At 44.2% G+C, this 22,217-nt stretch overlaps 1 protein-coding gene across 49 annotated transcripts in view; it reads right to left on the reverse strand.

Annotated features, from left to right (window-relative positions):
- Window positions 1-22,217, reverse strand: part of SGMS1 (sphingomyelin synthase 1) — a 335,256-nt gene that overhangs the window by 20,270 nt on the left and 292,769 nt on the right. For all 49 annotated transcript variants that reach the window (XM_060404923.1, XM_042238541.1, XM_060404917.1 and 46 more), the window contains 2 exons: window positions 20,713-21,564; window positions 3,994-4,111 (listed from right to left, as the gene is read on the reverse strand). In XM_060404923.1, coding sequence (XP_060260906.1) covers window positions 3,994-4,111; window positions 20,713-21,335 — 741 coding nt within the window. In that variant the 5' untranslated portion in view covers window positions 21,336-21,564. The remainder of the gene's footprint in view (window positions 1-3,993; window positions 4,112-20,712; window positions 21,565-22,217) is intronic.

A 22,217-nucleotide genomic window follows, 5' to 3' on the forward strand; every position in this document is an offset into this window, starting at 1 on the left:
AAGTAAAGAGAACACTGCCCTCAAATGAATGAGTACTAGGGATGGTATTCATAATTAATACTGTATACCTGCTGGAACATTTTTCTTAGAAGCCATGCGTTTTGAGAATGGGCGTTAAGAGAAGAATTAAATATACTAATTATGGAGCTTTGTATGATGACAGAATCAAGTTTAAGTTCACACGCTTAATGAAATCATATTCTAAAGATTAACTGTCTACCCTTGGAGTTTAATGATAATTGATAATCATTAAGAGTATCCACCAACCAATAGGCCTTGGATGGTGTCTCAAGTCAGGGGAAACCCAGTTCTGGAAGCCTCGTACTTTTATGTCCTCTCTCTGGCCTTTTCATCCATATCCATCCCATCCAGGATATGATGAATCACAAATATTTAACTTCTAGCACTGATTTCCCCCTTAACTTCAGACGCACACTATTCATCGGTCTGGATACCACCAGTGAGATGTCTCACAAGTACCTCAATCTCTATTTGTTTACTCTGAAGTCACCTTTGAAATTCTTCCTTTCTCTCCTCATTCCCTGTATCAAATGTATTGCTAAGCTGTACTGATTCAGCTGCTTAGATTGGTCTCCTCCTCTCTATCCCTAGGGCCAGTGGCTTAGCTTAAGGCCCTCATATACCAGCATTTCCCACAAAGGCAGGCACTTCTGTCGACTTTGCTCACCCTTGCTCTCCAGTACCTCAGTCACAGCAGGTGCTTAATTCATGTTAAGAACAATTTCAGGGGATGAATCACACTCTAGGGGTGAAAGCATGATGGTGACACCCAAAGCTTCCTTCCTTCCGTACAGCATTTTACAGCGACAGACCCCATGTATTCACTGCCTTCTTTCACTCTCACGATTCCTTATGACAATACAAAAAGTGTCATAAGCCCTGTCTTGCCAACAGAGGGACCGAAGCTCTGAGAGGTTAGACGAAACCACCACACAACTAGCAAGCGCCGGCTGACACCACCCTCACTCTGACCCCAGCACTCTTCCACTGCTGGGCAGGTTTGCATTGTTATAGGTAATAACTCCCTCTCTGTGCGAAGGTTCAGAGAGAATTTGATTAAGATGGTGGTGGCGAGGATATCAAGACACTGGATTGGATGACTTTCAGTAAGGTTCGTTTCTGGTCTGACTAACCCAGCCCCAGCTACGGCTCCAAGGCAGGCAAAGCTGGTCTCTGGGTCTCTCTAGCAGCCCCCTCTGCTCCCTTTGGACACTGTTCCCCACTGTGATATTTTGGCCCTTGTCTGACCTCCAATTCCTTAAGCTTGATCTGACTCCAAGAGACAACCACCAAGCCTTCAAGACCTTTCCCAGTTCTTCTGTCTAGCTTCAGAAATCACTCTCGTTTACCCATGAAGTGTTCTTGCCAAAAAATTAAAATGACTGAATCAAGTCTCCACGACAACTTTCTATTTAGAGGAAATACAGAAGAGAGAGGAAGAAGTTTATTGAACCACAAAGAAACAAACAGATAAATCCAGAATGTGGTGTCTTCTACAGGACAACTGCGAGATCTCTACCAGTTACTGATGGGATTTAAAAAAGGGTAGGGTGGGGAAGAAAGAACTGCTCCAGGATGTAGAAACTTAACAACTAAATGTTACATACGGTCTTTGGATCCTAATTTACACAAATCAACTGTTTTTTAAAACGGGCATTTCTAAAGACAATCAAGATATTCCACGAACTAGTAATTGCCAGTACCAAACAATTATGGTTAATTGTGCTGAAGGTATGAACAGAATTCAAGTTATGAAATAAAATGTCCAAAAACTTAGATGCATATTAAATATGAATGAAGCAATGAAGTAACATTGTCTGGGATTTGTTTTAAAATACTTCAAAAGAGAAAAAGAAAGTAAGATGAAGCCAATGTAAGCAAATCTGGATAAGAACTGAATCTGGGTGTTAGTGTATGAAGGTTCCTTATACTGGTTTCTCTTTCTTGGGATACAGTTGGAAAATTTCAGAATAAAAAATTGTCATTTGAACCCATTCTTCCATGAGCTCTGTTCTACAAAAGAATTAGATTTAATGAGTTTTTACTAATAACTTTTGCTAACATTTCACTCCCTCCTGTATACTTCACTTTAATGACTCCAATTTCCAGAAGACTGTCACAGAAAGATGGCCCTAGTTGGGGTTTCTGGCAGCATGATAAACAAGTGACATGTTTGGGTTTGGTTGGGCACACAGTTCCTGTTAACCTCTGTCTTTACCAAGAAAACCCACAAGCTATTTTTGACTGCAGGATCTTGGTTTAGTCTTGCTGATGACTCAAGATGTAAGCGCCAGTGCTAACCAACAGTGGGTTTGCCGGTGACTAGTCCTAAGAAGAAATAGGCTGCAACCAGACCTGGGAGAAAGGCTACACAGCACAGCCCCTTGATGCTGGGTCTATCTTCAACATGGGCTTGACCAGACTCTACTTCCACCTAAACTGGTATGACATGCTCCTTGGTGGAAAAACTTCCCATGCACAGAATTTCTTTTTTTTTTTTAAGGATTGAACTAAACCATCAGTCAGCCGACTACTGGGAACACACTGCTTATCAAGCCAGCCTCACCGCGGGAGTTTACATCGCTGGATTCTCAGTGACAACAAGAAGCTTCCGATGAGTCAGGAGCTTCAGGCAAGTGCCAGAGAGTTTTCACTGAGGATAAAGAAGATATGAGCCTGGCTTTCTCTAGCAGGGCTGAAGAAAGAGCGAGGAGGAGGTGCAGGGAGGCAGTACTACTGAGGGACACGATGGGACCTTGGGACCATTCATTCTCCAGGGCGGCTTCTCTCGTTACAGAGACAGACTGCAGGAGTGCAGTAAGAAACGAGGTGCCTCTGAGCACACTATGTTAACTCTAGGGAGGAGGGGGACCCGCAATAAGCAAGCGACCTAAACAAATCCAAACTTTCAAAGGATAGAGTCACCACTTTAAAAATCCTTCTTTCAAGGGATTGATTTTTTTCAGCCCTCTTCCAAGATTCTATCAAACAGAACGTCTCTTATGGAAGGAACACAAGGGCAAATGAATGAAACTGAAAGGGTGTTTCACTAGCACAAGTGTGATACAAAGAAATGCTTCCAAACGTTTCAAACGTACAATCACAGCATTGCACATTTTCTCCCCCACAGACTGAGGAAATGAGCTGCTTCTACTTCCTTTTGCACTGAAGAGCTTTCATGAAGTTAAACGTTTTAAAAACTAAATCTCCTGCTAATCCTTTCATAAAGTTATGGTGATCTTCCCAGTTGAAATTACGCCAAAGCAGAGGCTGGGGTAAGGAGTGTTAGATGAATCTGATGGGAAGGTAGAGACAGTGAGAAAGGAATAGAGTTTATTTTAAAGAAAAGCTTATTTGCTACTAGAGAAGATCAGGAGAGTGAAGCGCCCCGCCAGGGAGGAGAGATCTTATTTGGTGGGTGGAGGACATGAGTTTGCGCAAACTTTGGGACATGGTGAAGGACAAGGAAGCCTGGCGTGCTGCAGTCCATGGAGTTGCAAAGAGCTGCTGAACAACAAAAGGGTGCAAGGAGATAGGAATGGTGTCCCTAGCTCTGCTCTTCTGGATTCCCACTGTAGGGCTTAATAGAAAGAAGGAAAAAATATTATTTGAAATCGAACTTTCCATCTAAGAGAGGGGAAAAGCATATAAAAGCTTCTGGAGCTGTTAACAAGGGAGCAAATGATATTTTAAAAGTTTGGCAGGAAACCAAAGAGCTACACCCACACACAAAGCTGAGCTGCTTCCATCACACTGAGTAGACCACAAATTCCCCCAGCTGGGAAGCGCTGCCAGGGTCTGGCGATTTTGAGAAGGAGTGGGGTCACCTAACTATATTGCTCAGTAATGTTCCCAGATGAAGGCGAGGGGGGTTGCTTCTAAAGAAATGTTCACCCCTGGCCTAAATCAAAGGACCCCCTGAACAAGATGAGAAAAAAACACAAAGGGAAATTACAGTGAGGAAAGGTTTACCTTCGGAGAGCAGTTGAAATGCATACCGGGAACTGGGAGTGTGGTTACATACATTGTAATACACCGATACAGGTACAGCGTGCCAACTATGCAGAAAAATCTTCTGCTAATAATAGACCTAGAAAAAGGGAAAAACAGGGCAGACACTCAGTCATGAAATTCTGCAGGTTCATTGAAGTTTTCAGTGCTCCAACAATACAAACAAACCCCCAAACAACCTGAGAGATTGCTATCAGAACGTTGACACTATAGCTAAGAGCAGATTAAGGTGAAGCTTTTGAGAATGATACTGTGTTTCTTCCTTTCTTTGTTTTAAATTAACTTTAAGGTCAAGGGAGTTTAAAACACCCCTCACTGCTATCAACGGGGCTTCCGGAGACCTGAAACACCAGTTGACATTCAACTGATGGACAAGGAGGGTTTCAGCTGATGGGCCAGAGCGGAGTCAGGGTCTGTGGTTAAACATTTAGGGAGTGTTTTTTCTGTCATAAAAATGATGTTCAAAAAATTACAATGATATTAGATTGTAATGAATTTATGCCAAGAGAATTCAAAACATTTCTGACATTTAGTGAGTCAAAGGCATTAAACCATTGGACCTTTGTATCCCAGAAACTGATCATCTTAGCTGATCTCCAAAGAAGCATGATGCCAAGAAAAGAGCCTGTCTGAATGACAGCATCCAACCCACACCTGTCTCCCCTAACATTGTGGCCTTGGGATGGGCTGCTGACACTCCCTGAGTATCAGTTTCCTAATCTGTAAACCAGGGCTAAGAACATAAGAAATAAGGCATGGGCAATCTTTGCCATTTATGCACAATGGTGGCCAACAAGTGTGTGGGTTATGTGGGTGAACAACCAAATAAGCAATAAGGAGGCATCTTTTCCATTTCAAATTTATTGGTGGTTCTGGTGGAATTATTTGATGTGTACACACGGGCATGAGTATTGAGTCTGAGAGCTCCTCCTAACAGTAAGTCTCATATAGGTGTAGCTTTAACTAGATCAAGTTGTACAAACTCCAGTGTCTCCTTGGACAAGAATGTTCCTTCCTTCTCTACTTCAACCTGCCTGTTCTGCTGCTGCTGCTGCTAAGTCGCTTCAGTCGTGTCCGACTCTGCATGACCCCATAGACGGCAGCCCACCAGGCTCCCCCATCCCTGGGATTCTCCAGGCAAGAACACTGGAGTGGGTTGCCATTTTCTTCTCCAATGCATGAAAGTGAAAAGTGAAAGTGAAGTCGCTCAGTCATGTCCAACGCTTAGTGACCCCACGGACTGCGGCCTACCAGGCTCCTCCGTCCATGGGATTTTCCAGGCAAGAGTACTGGAGTGGCTTGCCATTGCCTTCTCCGCTATCCTGTTCTACCACAGGCCAAAATCTCAGTCCTGTGGGTCTCCTCCTCCTCAACCTCGAGAAGTTCAAGTTTTCCCTCGGCCCAGGGCTATCTGACTTTAACATAAATATTTTTAGAAACAATGAACAGGCTTTCCTCTGAGGGTACTGAACACTTAGTTGCTCCATAATTGTACAATGCAGCTCTATTTTTACACAGGATGGACATTCCTACTGGAGTCTGGTTGTTGGAGGGGTATCTGTGTCATCTGTATTTTTTAACAAGAGGGATGAAGTGATATGTCACTTGGTTGACTGAAAATTAATTTAAAAATAATCCAGGTGACCATATTAGTGTTTCATTCATAACTACACAGTCCACCTAAGGTCCTTAGGTTGTAAAGGTAGGGTTCAGGTCTTATGACTCTTAACCCCAATTTTAGACACTGGGTCAAAAAATTGCTTACCACAGAGAAAGGTCTTATTTTCTCTTATTAAAGCTGTGCTTGTCACCCCCAAGGACAAGAATTTATTCAGTACAAAGCTGTCTTTTCTAAAGGTATGTGCCTCTAATTCCAGGAATTATAAAAAGCATGGTATAATTAACCAATATAGAGAGGGACAATACTAGACCACATTACTAGATTATAAGTGTCTTACCGAAATACTTGAGATAACCAACTGAATTTTACATTGTAAGATACAATGATCATTTTTCTCAAAAAGAAAATGCCCTCTCACGCCATCCTGTTCAAAGAAACAGAAATGACGTTCAATTTTACTTGAATGATACAAGAAACATCTACAACAGAACAGACCGTCTGCAACGGAACATGGCATCTAAATAGACTGGCGTATCAGGCTATTCGGGTGAGCCAGTGTCTTCAGAGGAAGGGAACCAGAACGACCGCTATCACTCCATTCTGATGACTGCTGCTTCCTTAAAACCACTTTGCCTGATGGCTTCACGGTGCACACAAGATATATGCATGCACAAACACCTATTTCCATAGCTCAAACCTGAGTCACATCTGAGCAGCAGTGAGAAGACTCAGGATTACCTGAGAATGAGGTATACAAAAAAGTGATAGAGGATGAGAAAAGCTTTTGTTTACAAAAAAACACAACAAAACATTGCAAAGCTAACAAACATTAAAGATTCGGTCACATTTACTCTTTGAAGTGAAAAAATGAAATGACTTATACCCATGTGACGTCATCAACGTTAACACGGTGACAAGACAGAAGTGGCTGTTAATAAGAATCTTCTGACCTTTGGCATTTACTTAATCCTTTTCGAAATTATGCTTAGAGTATCTTCAGCATATAATTTTAAACAAGAATTTTCTACTATACACTTTAGAAAGCAGGATACATACATATATATATGGGTTTCCAAATCTTGTATCCTGTTAAGGTATTATTTACTTAATCAAAGAATTTCACACACTAGAATTCTCTCAAGTTTAAAAGTTTAAGATGTGTGTTGTTTTTTTTTTTTTTAAAGAGATCTAAAATAGTTAAAAATGTAACTAAGGCAACAAAAAGCCACAGAGGAAACATTAATGAGGTATTTCTAGAGATTAAGCAAATGCCAAGGACAAGATGCACATTACAATTCTCAAAACCATGGTTACGTTCCTCTCACATGGGAAATGTCTCTTTCGTGTTGGAAAGAAGTCTATTTCCTATCTGCTCACACTCTTCAATGACTGCCATGTCACAGACAGTCGTGTATGATTGTGGTTATTTATCCTTCTCCCAAGTAGTTGAGTAATAGAGTCATTACTACTTCCTCTAACAGAAAAGAAAAACATACGTGTTAAATCTGATATATATATATATATAAAGAAATATGAATAAAAGAGTTAATATTTCTTAAGATCTGCAAGAATAGTATGCTATGTTCAGAATAACTTTATTAAACTTTTTATTCTCCCAACTCAAAGAAAAAAAGAGTTTTCAGAACCTGATTACTTACTACACCAAATATAGGCTTAAAAGAGCAGTACTACATTGTTTTTGGCATTTGAAACGATAGTCTAAAGTTCTAAAGGAAAAATGAAGAAAGAAATGAATACGCTGGAGGGTAGAAGGAAAATACTGGAAAGTTCCATTGTTTCCCACAAGTTTTCTCAACTAAGCCACAACCAGAAGACACATAGTTCTTTCAGCGCTCAGACCGGCTCTGCCAGCTCTTGAGAGAAGTTACTGACTTTCAGAAACAAACAGGTCCTGAGACAGGTCAAGTGACAATTCCAAAGCGGCAATCAGCAAGGGGGAGGGCGCGGATCAGGGAGCCCCACGTCTCCAGAGAAACCATGGAGGCCAGCACACACGGTTCAGATCCTTCCAGTACTGCCACAGGGACAAGGCGTCTTCAGCTCACCTACACACAGATGCTGGCTCTGCCTTTATGATGATCTGAATCATCTCAATTAACTTCCCTGGAAATTGGCTTCCTAACCAGCAAAAGGATATTTTCCTTATGATTCAGAGAAATGCTACTGGAGAATTTCCCCAGACTGTCATTAACAGTAACCAGGGTTTTGCCAAATTTCTCCTCTATGCCAAACTCTGAGCCATTTAGTTCTTAGAACAACCTGCATTGCGATGCTATGACCCTTATTTTACAGATGGGAAAATTGCAGTTCAGATAATTTAAGCTGAAATATAAATATATTACCCAAGACAAAAAGGTTCAGGAAATGGCTTCAAATTGTGTAAGAAATCCCAATTTTATTTTGAGACTACACTGCTGTGAACCAATAGATGAGCCAACATTCAATCTCATTTACGTTACAAAATCTACTTAACTCACATTTTTCACTTAGGGTTTTAAGTCATATTTCATATTGACCCAGACCTCTGCAAGGTAAGCATTTTTGACAGTTATTTTAATGACAAGCATGTTAGTTATTAAAGTACTGAGAAAGATTCTTCTAGGTATCAAACAGGAAACTTCATTTTCCATTAGTGTTTGCACCACCTGTGCCCAGTAAGGTTTGCTTACATCCCTCCAACGTTTGATCAGTCTGGCCGCTCAGACAGTAAAGACTGCCTGCAATGTGGGAGCCTGGGTTCAATCCCTAGGTCGGGAAGATCCCCTGGAGAAGGGAATGGCTACCCACTCCAGTATTCTTGCCTGGAGAATTCCATGGACAGAGGAGCCTGAAGGGCTATAGTCTATAGGGTCACAAAGAGTCAGACACAACTGAGCAACTCACACACTTTCCTGAGATGTTATCTACTTCTCAACATTCGGTCTCACCTGAACTGCTACTATGACCTTTGACCTGCTGTCCCTAATTCCATTTGTACCTCCATAAAAGCCTTTCTACAGAGAGAAGCCAGAATCATCTTTTTAAAAACAGCTAAATAGAGTATATCCTTTAAAACCCCCCAATAGTTGCCAAATATATTTTGAATAAAATCCAAATCCTTTACTAAGCCCACGAGGCCCCAGACGACCTGGGCCAAGCTCCCCTCCCTCTGCTCTCATCATTCCTAAACTTCAGTCCGATGCCCCTGGTGCAACTGAACACATCGCACCAAGTCCCTCCACCTGAGGCAGACCTCTGTGCCAGCCATGCCCTCTGCCCAGACCCTGGGAACACTGCCTGTCGTCAGGCCCCTGACAGACCACCTACTCTAAAGAAGGCACCTGGGGCCACCTTCTCCTGTTTTATCTTCTTCATCGCCTCCCACTCCCATGCCCACATTCTGCTGAAGCTAATGCCAAAGAGTTTCTTAAATCTGTTTTCCTCTCTTCAATTCCTTGCTACTAGCCCTGGGATTCCCTGGATTATGATGACCGCTTGTCATCATCTGAAGCTCCAATTCCCATCACGGGCTCTTCTCAACATGAACCCAAGCTACTTCCTATTTTATCTCACAGATATGAATTCCACCACCCTGGGCAAAAGGGGCTCCATTCACCAAGTTTCTTGTTTTTTGCCAGCAAATCTCTTTGCCTGGCCTTTCCTCTTACCCCAGCCACCCACCTCACATACCAGCGCTGCATGCAGCTTCCCCCACGTTCCCAACGGGAGAGAGCCACTCCATTCTCCACATCACTTCAGAACTTGGTTTCTAGTTTATGGTATTTTTTAACAGTGAGACTGGCACTAGCATTATCAGCAGAGGCCCTCATTCCCTCTATCAGAGAAAGCTCCTAAAGAAAGCTGCTCCTTACTTATGTTTTAGTACTAGTGAGACTTCCGACGGTGCCTGCAGCATGGGCAATATCCCGCAGCTCTGTGCGTTAGAGCTCCACCTCTTACTGCTTCTGACAGTGCTTTCCTGCTTCTTCCCACAAATGTTTGAACTTTGAACTCTTTCATTCATCTGCTGGAAATAACCTCTGCTGACGCTCACGAGTCCTTCACTCTGCATCGTTTCTACACTTTAACTGACAGCAGTTGTCAAGACGGCTGCATTCGTCCAAGCAGGGCTGTGGGTCCTGCCATCTTTCCCCCTTGCCTCCTCACCGCCCCTTCTGGCCTTTCTACCCATCACAGGAGTCGCAACTCTCCAGACGATGGATCATGAAAACCCAGGGCTTAATTTCATACTTTAAGAAGGAAAGTCCCAAGGAAGGGGTTGTAAAACAAAAAGGAAAGAATAAACGCTATAGGATGAAAGTAGAATAAACAGAAAAGTAAAAATATATGCTCTCCGGGGAAATACAGAACTCATTTACTATTTCCTAGCTAGTACACAGGAGGATGGCAGTTTGTGAATCAGGAGAATGAGATGGAACGATGCAGCCAGCCCAGAAATGAGTCTGTACAGCACAGTCTTTCTCCAACTCAAAGAGACCTTTGCATTTTTGGTATTAATTATTTTAACCACATTACTGTTCAGCATATACTATCATCCCATTTTACAGAAGGAAGAATTAAGATGTAAAGGCCCTCTAGTCTGGGGCCAGAGAGTCAGTCAAGAAAGAGCCACAACGAAAACCCAGTCTTTATCCTTTCAATTGGGCTTCCCTATTGAGTCCTGGCAAAGAATCTGCCTACTGCTGCAGGAGACGTGGGTTAGATCCCTGGGTCAGGAAGATCTCCTGGAGATGGAGATGGCAGCCTACTCCAGCATTCTTGCCTGGGAAAACCCAAGAACAGAGGAGCCGGGGGCGGGGATGGGGTGAGGGAGTGAGGTGACAGTCTGTGGGAGCCCAAAGAGTCAAGCACGACTGAACAACAGTAATAACAACACTTTCAATTAGCTGCTGTTTTCACCGACAAAGCTGTCAAGTTTAAAAAAAAAAAAAAAGGTACCAACTTATATATTTTTCTAAGCCTCATGTAAAAGGTCTGGAAAATAATGCAACAGTTGATTAAATTTAGAAAATGATCTGTACTGGTTTAGGGAATCTGTAAAGAAGAGATCAGATGATAAAACTGTCTGCACTAGAGCCACCTTAAAAAATTTATTTCCTGGGTTAAATATAGATTGTACCATGAGATAAAGAGAAAATATTACCCTCTAAGAGTATATGGTCTATGTGAGAGAGTTAAAAAGAATCAAAATCAAGCATCCTCCAGAAACCGCAGCACATGTATGTATCAAACAAAAGAAGTTACCTTTCTTGATAGTATTTTCGGCTGTTAGCAAAAACAGTATGTGCGCATACATACATACATGTGTATGATACAAATATATGTGTTTGTGTGTGCGTGCGGGCTCAGTCGTGTCTGACTCTGTGTGACCCCATGGCCTGCAGCCCCCCAGGCTCCTCTGCCCATGGGATTTCCCAGGCAAGAGTACTGGAGTGGGTGCCGTTTCCTCCTCCAGGGGATCTTTCTGACCCAGGGATTGCACCTGCCTCTTGCATCTCCTGCACTGGCAGTTGAGTTCTTCACCACTGCACCACCTAGGAAGCCCCTGCGTGTGTACACATAATGCAAATATGTATTATGTATATGTAGATCTTTCCTCATTCCTTTCCTTCATCAAAACTCACCCACCCTGAATCACACGCTTAACGTTTGTTCAGTCACAGCTGGCTGAACTCAACACTTAACGTTTGTCCTTACGCTCATGGATCACCCTTAGAAGTAACACTTTCGCTTTAACAGGGGATTGGTTTCTAGAAGCATAATAAGCACATGCATCACCAGTAATGGCTAGCATGTATTAAAGTCTAGACACAGTAGGCAGCACAGTGCACTACTCAGTAAATGTGAGCTGCTGTTATTATTTATTTACTCTCCTAAAGAACACCTGTATGTGCTAGGCCTTATTCTGGGAATACAGCAGCGAACCGAGTGGACAAAAAGCTCGCCTTGTGGTACCTAGATGCTAGGAGAGCAAGCAGACAATAAACAGCTAAGTAAAATATAGAGCACGCTGGAAAAGTTCTAAAGGGTAAAATTAACCGAGAGTGTCACTGGGGGATAGGAGGTTACAGATTGGGGGTAAGTTGATCAGAGAAATGTCCCTACATGTGAAGAGGGTTAATCAGGAGGATATCTGTGGGAGAAGATTCTTTTTTTTTTTTTTTCTTTTTTAAAAAATTAATTTATTCATTTTCATTGGAGGAGAGTTGCTCTACAATGGTGTGTTGGTCTCTGCCATACATCACCACGAATCGGCCACAGGTATACACTTGTCCAGCCCCCATCCTGAGCCCCCACGCCCACCCCCGCTCCGCCTTCTGCGGGAGAAGATGTTTAACAGGTCAGTATGTGAGGGCACTGGAGACGAGCAGGAGGGTCAGGGAGAAGGAGGACATGACGATGCGCAGTCTGGGGGGACCTCCTTGGTCACTCTGCTGCTGCTGCTGCTGCTAAGTCGCTTCAGTCGTGTCCGACTCTGTGCAACCCCATAGACGGCAGCCCACCAGGCTCCGCCGTCCCTGGGATTCTCCAGGCAAGAACACTGGAGTGGGGTGCCATTTCCTTCTCCAATGCATGAAAGTGAAAAGTGAAAGTGAAGTCACTCGGTCGGGTCCGACTCTTCGCGACCCCGTGGACTGCGGCCTACCAGGCTCCTCCGTCCATGGGGTTTTCCAGGCGAGAGTACTGGAGTTGTGTGCCATTGCCTTCTCCTCCAACCTAAAAGCTGTAATGAGGCGAGACAAGGGTGACACACACCCACTTACTCGCGAAGTTACACGTTCTGTCTGCGGAGCTGACAAGTGATGTAAGGGAAGCAAGAATGGAAGCCGACTGGGAGGAAGCTGCTGCAACCACCCAGCTAAGGGGTGACACCAGTGACACGCAGGGCAGCGACTTGGTGAGAGGTGGTGGCATGAAGGCCAGATGTGGGGTGGAAGCGGTCACCAGCAACAAAACCGAGACATTTGGCCTGAGAGTCGGGGGAAAGACAGACACTGTTCCCACGTGGTGCTGGGGTAAAGAATAAGCCTGCAGACACAGGAGATGCGAGAGATGTGGGTTCAGTCCCTGAGTCGGAAAGATTCCCTGGAGGAGGAAACGGCTACTCACTCCAGGATTCTCGCCAGGAAAATCCAGTGAACAGAGGAGGCTGGTGGGCCGCAGTCCACGGGGCTGCAGAGTCGGACAGCACTGACCGACAGCATAAGATGGGGACGGGGGCGGGGCAGGCACAGGAAGCAGGAGGACACCAAGGACTCGGCTAAGCGCTCCATACATGCACCTCACTCCACCGGCACAACAACGCTGAGACAGACCCTATTTTTATTGTTCCCGTTATGCAGATGAGGAAACAATGCTACTACAAGTAGTTAAGTAACCTGACCAAACTCACCTCAAGTCAATAGGTGCCTGTAGGGCTAAGATGATCTTAAACTGAGATTTACAATATAACTGATGCTTAACTGCCATTGCCCTGATACAAACAGCTGGGAGGGACAGATGCAGTGACTGCTAAATAAGATCATGAATACTTAGACAGACATCCATGATGATTTTTTAAGAGAAAGGGACAGAGACGATCCTGAGGCACACTGTAAAATACAAGGCAATTATGGTACTAAAAATACACACATATACAGATTACACCTATATGAGCATACAGGAAAATATTACGCCAAATATGAAATCAGATGTTAGCATTATTTATCTTAGGTGCCATCAGTAAATTTTTCCTTTTTGTTTATTTTTACCTTCTAATCTGCCTATAAGCAAGGTACATTACTTAGTTTCTTTAGGGTCATAAATAAAAACTAACTCATGAAAACTATAATTTATTGCATCTCTGTATTTTTTTTTTCTTTCTCTCCCTTTTATCCTCTCAGTTTAAAAAGCCACTTATAATATTTATGCTCACTTAAAACCTAAATTGCTGGGATTACTGAATTTAGTTTCCTGACAATTCCTAGAGTTCAGGCTAATATTTAGGTCTTGAGACTGAAACTGATAAAAGAAAAGGTGAAAGCAGGTACGACCACCTGTTCGCTAATGTGAGGATGAGAAGTGAGACAGAACCTGGCAGCGAATCCATCACTGAGGGCTGTTCTTCCCCATTTCCAGGGAGGTGGAGCAGAAGCTGGCAAACACCTAGGAGGTCCAGATTACACGGGAAGAGGGGACAGGAAAGGTCCCCAGAATGAAAACGGGATCTCAGCACAGGCTCTGCAGCCCAGATGGACAATGGGGTCAGACTCAAGGGGAGAAAACCAGCTAGAAGAGCAAGAAGGGCCGCAACGGCGATGCAGACGGAGAGGACAGACTCGTGGACACAGCAGGGGAAGCGGAGGGCGGGAGAAACAGAGAGCATCGCGGGACACACACATCACCACGGGCAAAAACAGCCAGCCCGTGGGAATTCGCTGTGTGTGCAGGGAGCTCAGCCTGGGCTCCGTGACAACCTAGAGGGGTGGGAGGTGGCAGGGAGGTGCAAGAGGGACGGGACACACGCATACCTATGGCTGGTTCGTGTTGATCTACGGGAGAAACCAGCACAATATTGTAAAGCAAATTATCCTCCAATCAAAACTGAATAAAGTAAAAGAACAAGGTTGGGCACTCCCGACTGGTGGTCTGCAGCGGAAAAGCGTCACTGCACTCGGTGGCACTGGGGGTTTCTGAGACCCGTGGTGACAGGGACCACACCACACCTGGCAGGTCAGAGGGCAGCAGGCAGCTGGGACAGAGCTCAGCACACTTCTACGAGCGACGGTGGGACAGCAAGACAGGCTGGCCTGCAGGTTTGGCAGGTCCAATCCCGGAGCAAGTAGGAATGTCTCCTGGTTTGTAGGCAATGTATAAACCTTATTATTCAATGCAGGACTTATCTGGTTTCATTCTTCTACTGGTCCTCTGCTTGTCTAGTCAATGGTGCTGTATCTGCTAAGAAAATACTCTTCCCCAGGACATTTCAGCGGATTACACTGAAAAACTTTCAATTTTCTAAATATTCTGTGTGGGGTCTTAGGCAAGTCAACATCTCTTCTGTGTTATCATCAGTTATCTTCACAGAGACAAGAGAATGGTCCTGCTCATCTTAAGAGCTGACTGGATCAAATAACTCAACGCATGTAAGAAAAAAAAAATTCCTGTTACTCAAATGTTTGGAATGTGCCATGTGAACGGGGTGATAACGATTTTTGACAACATGGATAAAGAGGAACAGAAGAATAGAGACTCTGAGTTAAGTATATAACAGATACAGGTACATGTGTAGAGAGAGAAGCAAGGGAGGGAAATGATGACTTCTGAGCTCTTATCTGCTTTATGGCTGGAGAGGAATAGGATGGTTTATCAGTTGATTAAATAATACACTAGGTGCCCTACAGCCTGGAAGGGAATTTTTGTCCTCATGACTTTTGTACTTTAGGATAGTCTGGGACAACCCACACTTCAACAACCTGAGATGTTACTGTGAGAACACACAAAAACTCCCAGAAGATAACTATGAAGTTTTGTTTCTATGAGGCTTTGTTTTGCTCAGTGCTCCATCTCTAGCACTAGTTTTCAATAATTCTTGATAAAGTACTTAATGTAAAGATGCCCTGAAGTTCCATTTAGAGACCAGCCTAGTGGCCCACAGGGCACCGCTGATTTCTAATAAAGTGAAATGGCCTTTTTTAAAAAAGGCCGTTATGGAACTTGAAAAATAAACATTATTGGAGGGAACTCCTTCACATTAAATGCTCTACATCAACAGCTTTTACGGACTTACTTAATCATCAAAGACTTGAAAACAAAGTTTTTAAAATGTTGACAATAACTCCGGTCATAAACTACTCTGAGGATTAGAAGATGAAAGGGATAAGCACTTTAAACCAATCAACTTAATGTGAAAAGAGACACTGATGGAATTATACTGGGGTGAAATGAAAGATACATGCTGATGGAGAATCTTCTCTATTGAATAAAACACAACACAAATAAAAACATTAAATAAGCATCTGAGAGCAGCAGCTGCCAATCAGCACAAGGATTATGTCCTTAGAAATTAGATTCCATCCACAGGAGACAGGCAAATGCTGCAGACACCTGCCTAACAAATAAGGCCTCCAAACCCAGGGCATGTTATCAAAGGATAAAACACAAAGGAAGTCTTTTCCGAAGCAGTCTCTGAACATAAAAAACACACTGCTGCCAAACACCTAAAAGTCCACTGCAGCGTCCTCAGGGCGTAATCCTGGGAAGCCACGCTGGAAGCCTGTACTCCTTCCTGCGGGATCAATCACGCCCCGAGAGACAGTTCTGAACAGAGACATCAAGTCTTAACGCAGGATCGACCAACACCATCCCCTTCTCCAGTTCCTTGTTTTGGCCTGAGATCAATTTTCAAAGAACCTACGTGGTGACCATTCTCTCCATAATGTTACACAACAGTTTATGCCAGATTATTCTACCCCATGCCCCAAATGCTCAACCACAAAGTTCTTTCAACTTCACCTCATGTCCCAAGTATCCCGCGGCTCCTTTCCTTCTTTCTTTCTTCAGATCTTTCCACCACCAGTGGACCAATCATCCTGCAATATTTAATTCATCTTTATACCATCCACTCCCACCCCCAAAATGACTAGTGCTATTCCTTGCAGGCAAATGTGTGTGCTCAGTAGCTCAGTCATGTCTGACTGACCCTTTGAGAGCCCATGGACCGTAGCCCACCAGGCTCCTCTGTCCGTGGGATTCTCCAGGCAAGAATACTGGAGTGGGTTGCCATTTCCTCCTCCAGGGGATCTTTCTGACCCAGGATTGAACCGTGGTCTTTGTTAGCACGTGGATTTTCACTGCTGCACCACCTGGGAAGCCCTGCAGGCAAATATCTGATCCAAAGCAGCCGTGACAGAAAACAAATATCCGAATAAACACATCACCTGACTTTGCTCTGAAATAAAATACATTCCAGCAAAGCTGTGAGAGCTCCCAAATAAGTGAATTCAATCTCAATCTTGACTCATTCCTCATTAAATCTCTGATAAAATTCAGAGATTCAGAGACAGACCCAAAAACCTCGTCTGAGTCTCTGTAAGACGCCAGCCCTGTGGCTATATATGATAAGGAGCTCTAAGTGTAACCGAAGCCATGGCTTCTAGAAAGAGCTCGTCCCTCCCCTCCAGCCCAGCACCAAATGGATTCATTGGCCAAACACGAGTCTACCTCATGGTCATCTCCCAACTGGCCCATGTGTAAGAGCACCCTAACCCATCCCCCGCTTCCAGCCTTGCTGACCTGTTCCCTTCACGGCAGCCAGAGTGCTTCTTCTAAAATACAAATCTGTCCACAGCATTCTTCCCTAATGACTTATCATCACACCTGGAACAAAAACCCTGCCTCTTTATTCCATGACCCATGTGCCGTCCACACCTCCCTGACTCTGTATGGCCATTTTCTCCCAGTTTGCTTGGCCTGTGGCTTTTCCCCAGGTAAACCTCAGAGACTCTGCCCTTGCTGTGTCTCCTACCGGGACTGCTCCTGCCCCAAACACCGACTGGTATCCCCCTCATCTGATTCAGGTGTCTACTCAATGCTCACCTCATTAGAGGCCTTTTCTAAACACTTGATCTAAAATACCACTCCCTCCCTGCTATATTCATTTGTTCACAAACTGTTTCATCCTGGTGAGAATACAAGCTCCGCGTGAGCATCAGGGGCCTCTGAGCACTGCAGCAGCCCCAAGGTCTACCACAGTGCCTGGCATTCGGGAGGGTCTCAGTGAATGAATTTTAAACAAGCACTTTCTATGTGCCAGACTCTGTATGAGGCAGTGGGATACCAAGATGAATGACAAATAGGATCTGGTCTTTTCCCTTGGGGAACTTAGACACAGACACACAAAGACACACACACAGACACAGACACAGACACAGACACAGACACAGACACACACAGACACACACAGAATAGAACGGAATGTGACATGAGCTTGGAGGGTTCAAGGGAAACCGCTGAGTAGAGCAGCTACAGATGACGTCAAACAGCCTGGGGCCAGATATGAAGGACCTTGAGCTTCAGGCTAGGGAACTGGGCCTCCGTCTGAGTACTCACTATACATCACCAGGTAGGAATGAAAAGAGGTAATGAATCTGCAATTAGAATTGGCAGAACTTAGTACTCTTGCCTGGAAAATCCCATGGGTGGAGGAGCCTGCTAGGCTGCAGTCCATGGGGTAGCTAAGAGTCGGACACGACTGAGTGACTTCACTTTCACTTTTCACTTTCATGCATTGGAGAAGGAAATGGCAACCCACTGCAGTGTTCTTGCCTAGAGAATCCCAGGGATGGGGGAGCCTGGTGGGCTGCCGTCTACGGGATCACACAGAGTTGGACACGGCTGAAGTGACTTAGCAGCAGCAGTGACTATTTATACGAAGGGAACTGAGAAGTTCTAGGTTTCTAGGAAATGCCACTGCTTACAGAGAAGGAAGAAGTTGAAAGAAAAAGATGATAAATCCATTTTTAGAAAAGTTGAGTTTGAGTGGGGGTTAGAGGGAGAGGGGTCAAGTGTCAGAAGAGTTGAGCAGAGAAAATATGAGAAGGTTACTGCTTTTAAACAGAATATTCCATAACCAGAAGGATCCATTTTCCCAACACGCTGAATAACAGACTGTCACAGCCAAATAACTGGAATAAGGGCGTCTCTCTGCACTAGGAAACAGCTGAACCCTTACGAGGGCCAGGGAAAGGGAGCTCATCGACAGCCACTGCTTGCTGTGCCCACCCCTACCCTTCTTCTTGCCTTTCCCAGGTCTGGTGTGCCACACACACCCCAGAGAGGTCTCCAGGAGGGAGATGGGAAGCTAGGGATGTGCCCCAGTAGTCGGACAGGGGTGGGGATGCTGAAGACTCTCATGAAAATAACTGGGTTATCCTGCCAACGCAGAAACCAGAGAGAGGACTTTAAAGAATCTTTAAAGTTGGACATATTCTGAACTACAAATGCTCTGCAGCTAGCAACACTCAAATGTAACTGGCTCATTCAGTGATTTTGTAATCAAATAAAACACAGTGGTATAGAGAAATAGAAATCATCTAGACCGAGAGGTCTTTATTGTATTTGTGAGAAAAACAAGGCTCCTGAGATTTGGAGATTCATCCACTCTACCAGCATGCCAGCACATGGCTGGGGCTGGGGCCCGGGCTGCCTGTGTCCCAGCCTTGGCTTAACTTTGCCCCAGGCACGAATTAAGTGATTTATGGCTGTAGAACAATTTAAATATGCAAATGACTACAGTATTAGCAACAAATACCAGTAAAACACAAAATTTGAAAGCCTCAAAAGAAACAGATTTGAGGAAAAGCCCCCGCTGAGAGAAATACCAATAGTAATATACTTTAAAGAAATTATCCCTGTGGTTAGGACATTTCTTAGAACAAGAATCAAAAGTCACAGTTCTGTGAAAGGTTTCGATGTGTACATAACAAGTACAAAAATGTTCTTTTCTGGGCAGTAAATTATTAGCTGGCATGTAAGAATTTTGATAAAAACCAGAAAACAAACTCATATAAACAAAACAACAAAAATCAGGAAGACCCCAGGAAACCTAATTTAGAGCTGACCTTGCCTTTGTTAAGGGAAAATATACAGACTTTTTTTTTTCCCTCTAATGAGCTTCTAGGGAAAAATTTTTGAAAGTCAAAACCAGAACTGAAGTCTGACAGTCAGAAGAACGTAATTAGTAAATTTTGAGCATCTCATACTTCTACGGCCTATTCTTATCTATTCAGCCTCTCAAACAGTCTTTCTTCCACCAACTCAAACGTACCCCAGACCACTGCTCCTCTATCAAATCTAGCTTAAACTCTTTTGTTGTTTTTCAGCCGTTCAGTCATGTCCAACTCTGTGTGACCCCATGGACTGTGGCACACCAGGCTTCCCTGCTTAAACTCTGAGATAGCCAAACAAGACCCCAAATAAAAACTGGCTACTTAAATAGCTTCCTATATACAACATAAAGATAGTCCTTTACTGGCAAAGACTCAGGAGTTGCTTTTATTTCCACTTCTAGATATCTAATTTATAAGGGAAGAAAACACAGACTTCATAAAACATACAAGAAAAAGCTTATCATTTCCGTTAAAGTTCAATATAAATTCTCAGTCTGAATTTTGTTTTAAGATGATTTCCTTAATATGCAACCACACTGTGGGTCATGCAACACAGTCTACCAGAGAGAAACTCAGTTCCTTAGCAAACCAATGTCCAACTCCCATGCGCGGAAGCCGTAAAGATGTTCTGCAAATGGAAAAAAAATCAGACACCCACGATGAGGGCAAAGTATGTGTTCAGTTTGCTATACGCAACTCGAGCAAATAACTTTGCTGCACTGAGTTTAGAGCCTGGGACATGAAGCCACTTTGGATTCACCTGAAGCTGAAAGGAGATGCCTACTGAAAATCCTGAGAAACTTGGATGGAATACTGCTCTAAATGCCACACGTTCTAAAGAAAGGTGGAAAGCCGTGCAGGTTCCTCCACATCCCACCTAAAGTGGGTATCACTCTCCACTAGCTCAAGTCACTCTGGACCAGCTGTTCTGAATTCTATGTGTGAAGCATCTTCAGATATATATTACAAAGGTTCAGATATCTGATTCTGTGTGGAAAAAGCTATAGCATCATTCATAGCCCACGGGCCAACTGTCAACCGCTGATTTGACGGGTTAAACACACCAAGACTGGATAGTTTTCTGCGGTTTAATAGCCTGTACTCTCTGAAAATGTCTGAGGGTTTTCCTTCCTGTGATGTGAAAACAAAGAAAAACCTCATCTCTAACAATCCTGTTCATCACTCTGTATGAACCTGGTACAAAACATAGCACTTCCTCAAAGCTGCCAGAGCTCTGGTTGGTTCAACAGACTATGTGGTTAAAAAAGAAAAGAAAGAATGTGCTTTGATTCCTGCTGCTTGATCAATTTAATTTCCCAATAATGAATATTAAACATCTGCCGTGCCACCTCCCAGTCCCTGAAACTGCAGACTTGGGCTTTTACTTACTTGTACTTTAAGAGCAGCCACTGAATTAACCAGAGTCCTACAAGGATCATGCCGTTAATTTCGCAAATAGAAAAGGCCCACTGCACCCGGTTAAAATGGTCAAAGAACGTGTCCGGCAGTGGAGGCTGCACCTCCTTGGGAGGTACTCGTTCATGGACGACCGAGATCATCACTGTGGTGAGGACAAAGCAGGAGAGCGCATAAAGGAAGGCCAGGAGCGTCTTGCCCCACTCCATGGGGTACTGGGAGCGCTCCGGTTCCGGCATGGGGATCTTGATCATTTCCTTCCTATACCCATTGGGCATCCCGTTGGGTTTGACCTTGATGCTGAAGCTGCCGTTAGGGCAGGGGCCGCCGGTGCCAATGCTGAGGTGCCCGTTGGCGTGGCCGTTCTTGTGTGCTTCCAAGTGGTGCTCCATCTTCAGGGTCTCTATCATGTGCAAGAGCCGCTGCCCGTTGTCAGAGGTGACGAGGCACAGCGGGGGTTTTGTGAAATCCTCCTGGGTGAGGTTGATCAAGTCCCGGCCTGTGAAACGTTCCAGAGGCTCACAGTATTCTGGCATAGCATTCTCCTGCAGCCAGTCTGCCACCTTCTCGGGTGACCAATAGACCACTTCCTTCATTGTGCTGGCAGACAACGTGGGGCCCCCCTGCTCGCTCCCGGTGGGTCAGCAGTCACCGTTCCGACAGGGCAGGACACCGTCCCTCCACGCTGCGCTCATCCTGTCAGGCCTCATAACAGAGCTGTGTGGCGAGAGGGTCAGGGCAGGTTTTAAACACCTCATGTAGCTGTCCAGGGTTCTTGAGTGCCCGAGCATTAATTCACCTCATTTCTGAAGAACATTCTTCCTTCTGTGGAGGCAAGAGAAACAAGTCAAGCTACTGGGACTTTCAAATTAACTCCTCAAGATTCATAACCTTCACGTGCATAAGGAAAATGGAAAACCAGCTATTGGTGGAGTCCATAGTTTTCACACATATATTAGTTTTAAGAAACCAATGACTCCTGGTTAGTATTCCCCAAAAGAGACATTAAATTGGACCTGAGATGGATCAAGTCAACGACAGTGGTAAATTTGCTGAGAAACAATTCAACAGTGCTTTGAACATTGCTCGGCACGGATCAGGGATTATTTTTGTGCTTATTACGTTGTTCCTGAGATCAGCTGAAAGACTGCAGCAAATCTGCTTAATTACCACTCTAGATTAGTGTAGACTGGTGAAGAAATGTTCTAAATGTACAGAGCACGCAGAACTTAACAGACATCATAAAAGAGAGTCATAGAAGTGGCGAGCTTCAGGATCATCAGGTCCAACAATCTTATACTCTTCCACAAAAAATCAGCGAGTTCCTCTTTGCAAATGTGCTTGGACCCCAAATCTAACAAGAGTTATAAGAGTGGATGCTTGAGTGAAAACAGATGGTAGTAAAGGGCCAGGGTCCTCTCTGCTCTGATGACATCTCTACCCCTAGCCTGCAGGAGACTGTGTAGAAAACCACAGCT

Source organism: Ovis aries, chromosome 22 (assembly GCF_016772045.2).
Source record: "Ovis aries strain OAR_USU_Benz2616 breed Rambouillet chromosome 22, ARS-UI_Ramb_v3.0, whole genome shotgun sequence".
In the NCBI taxonomy this organism is placed as follows: Eukaryota; Metazoa; Chordata; class Mammalia; order Artiodactyla; family Bovidae; genus Ovis; species Ovis aries.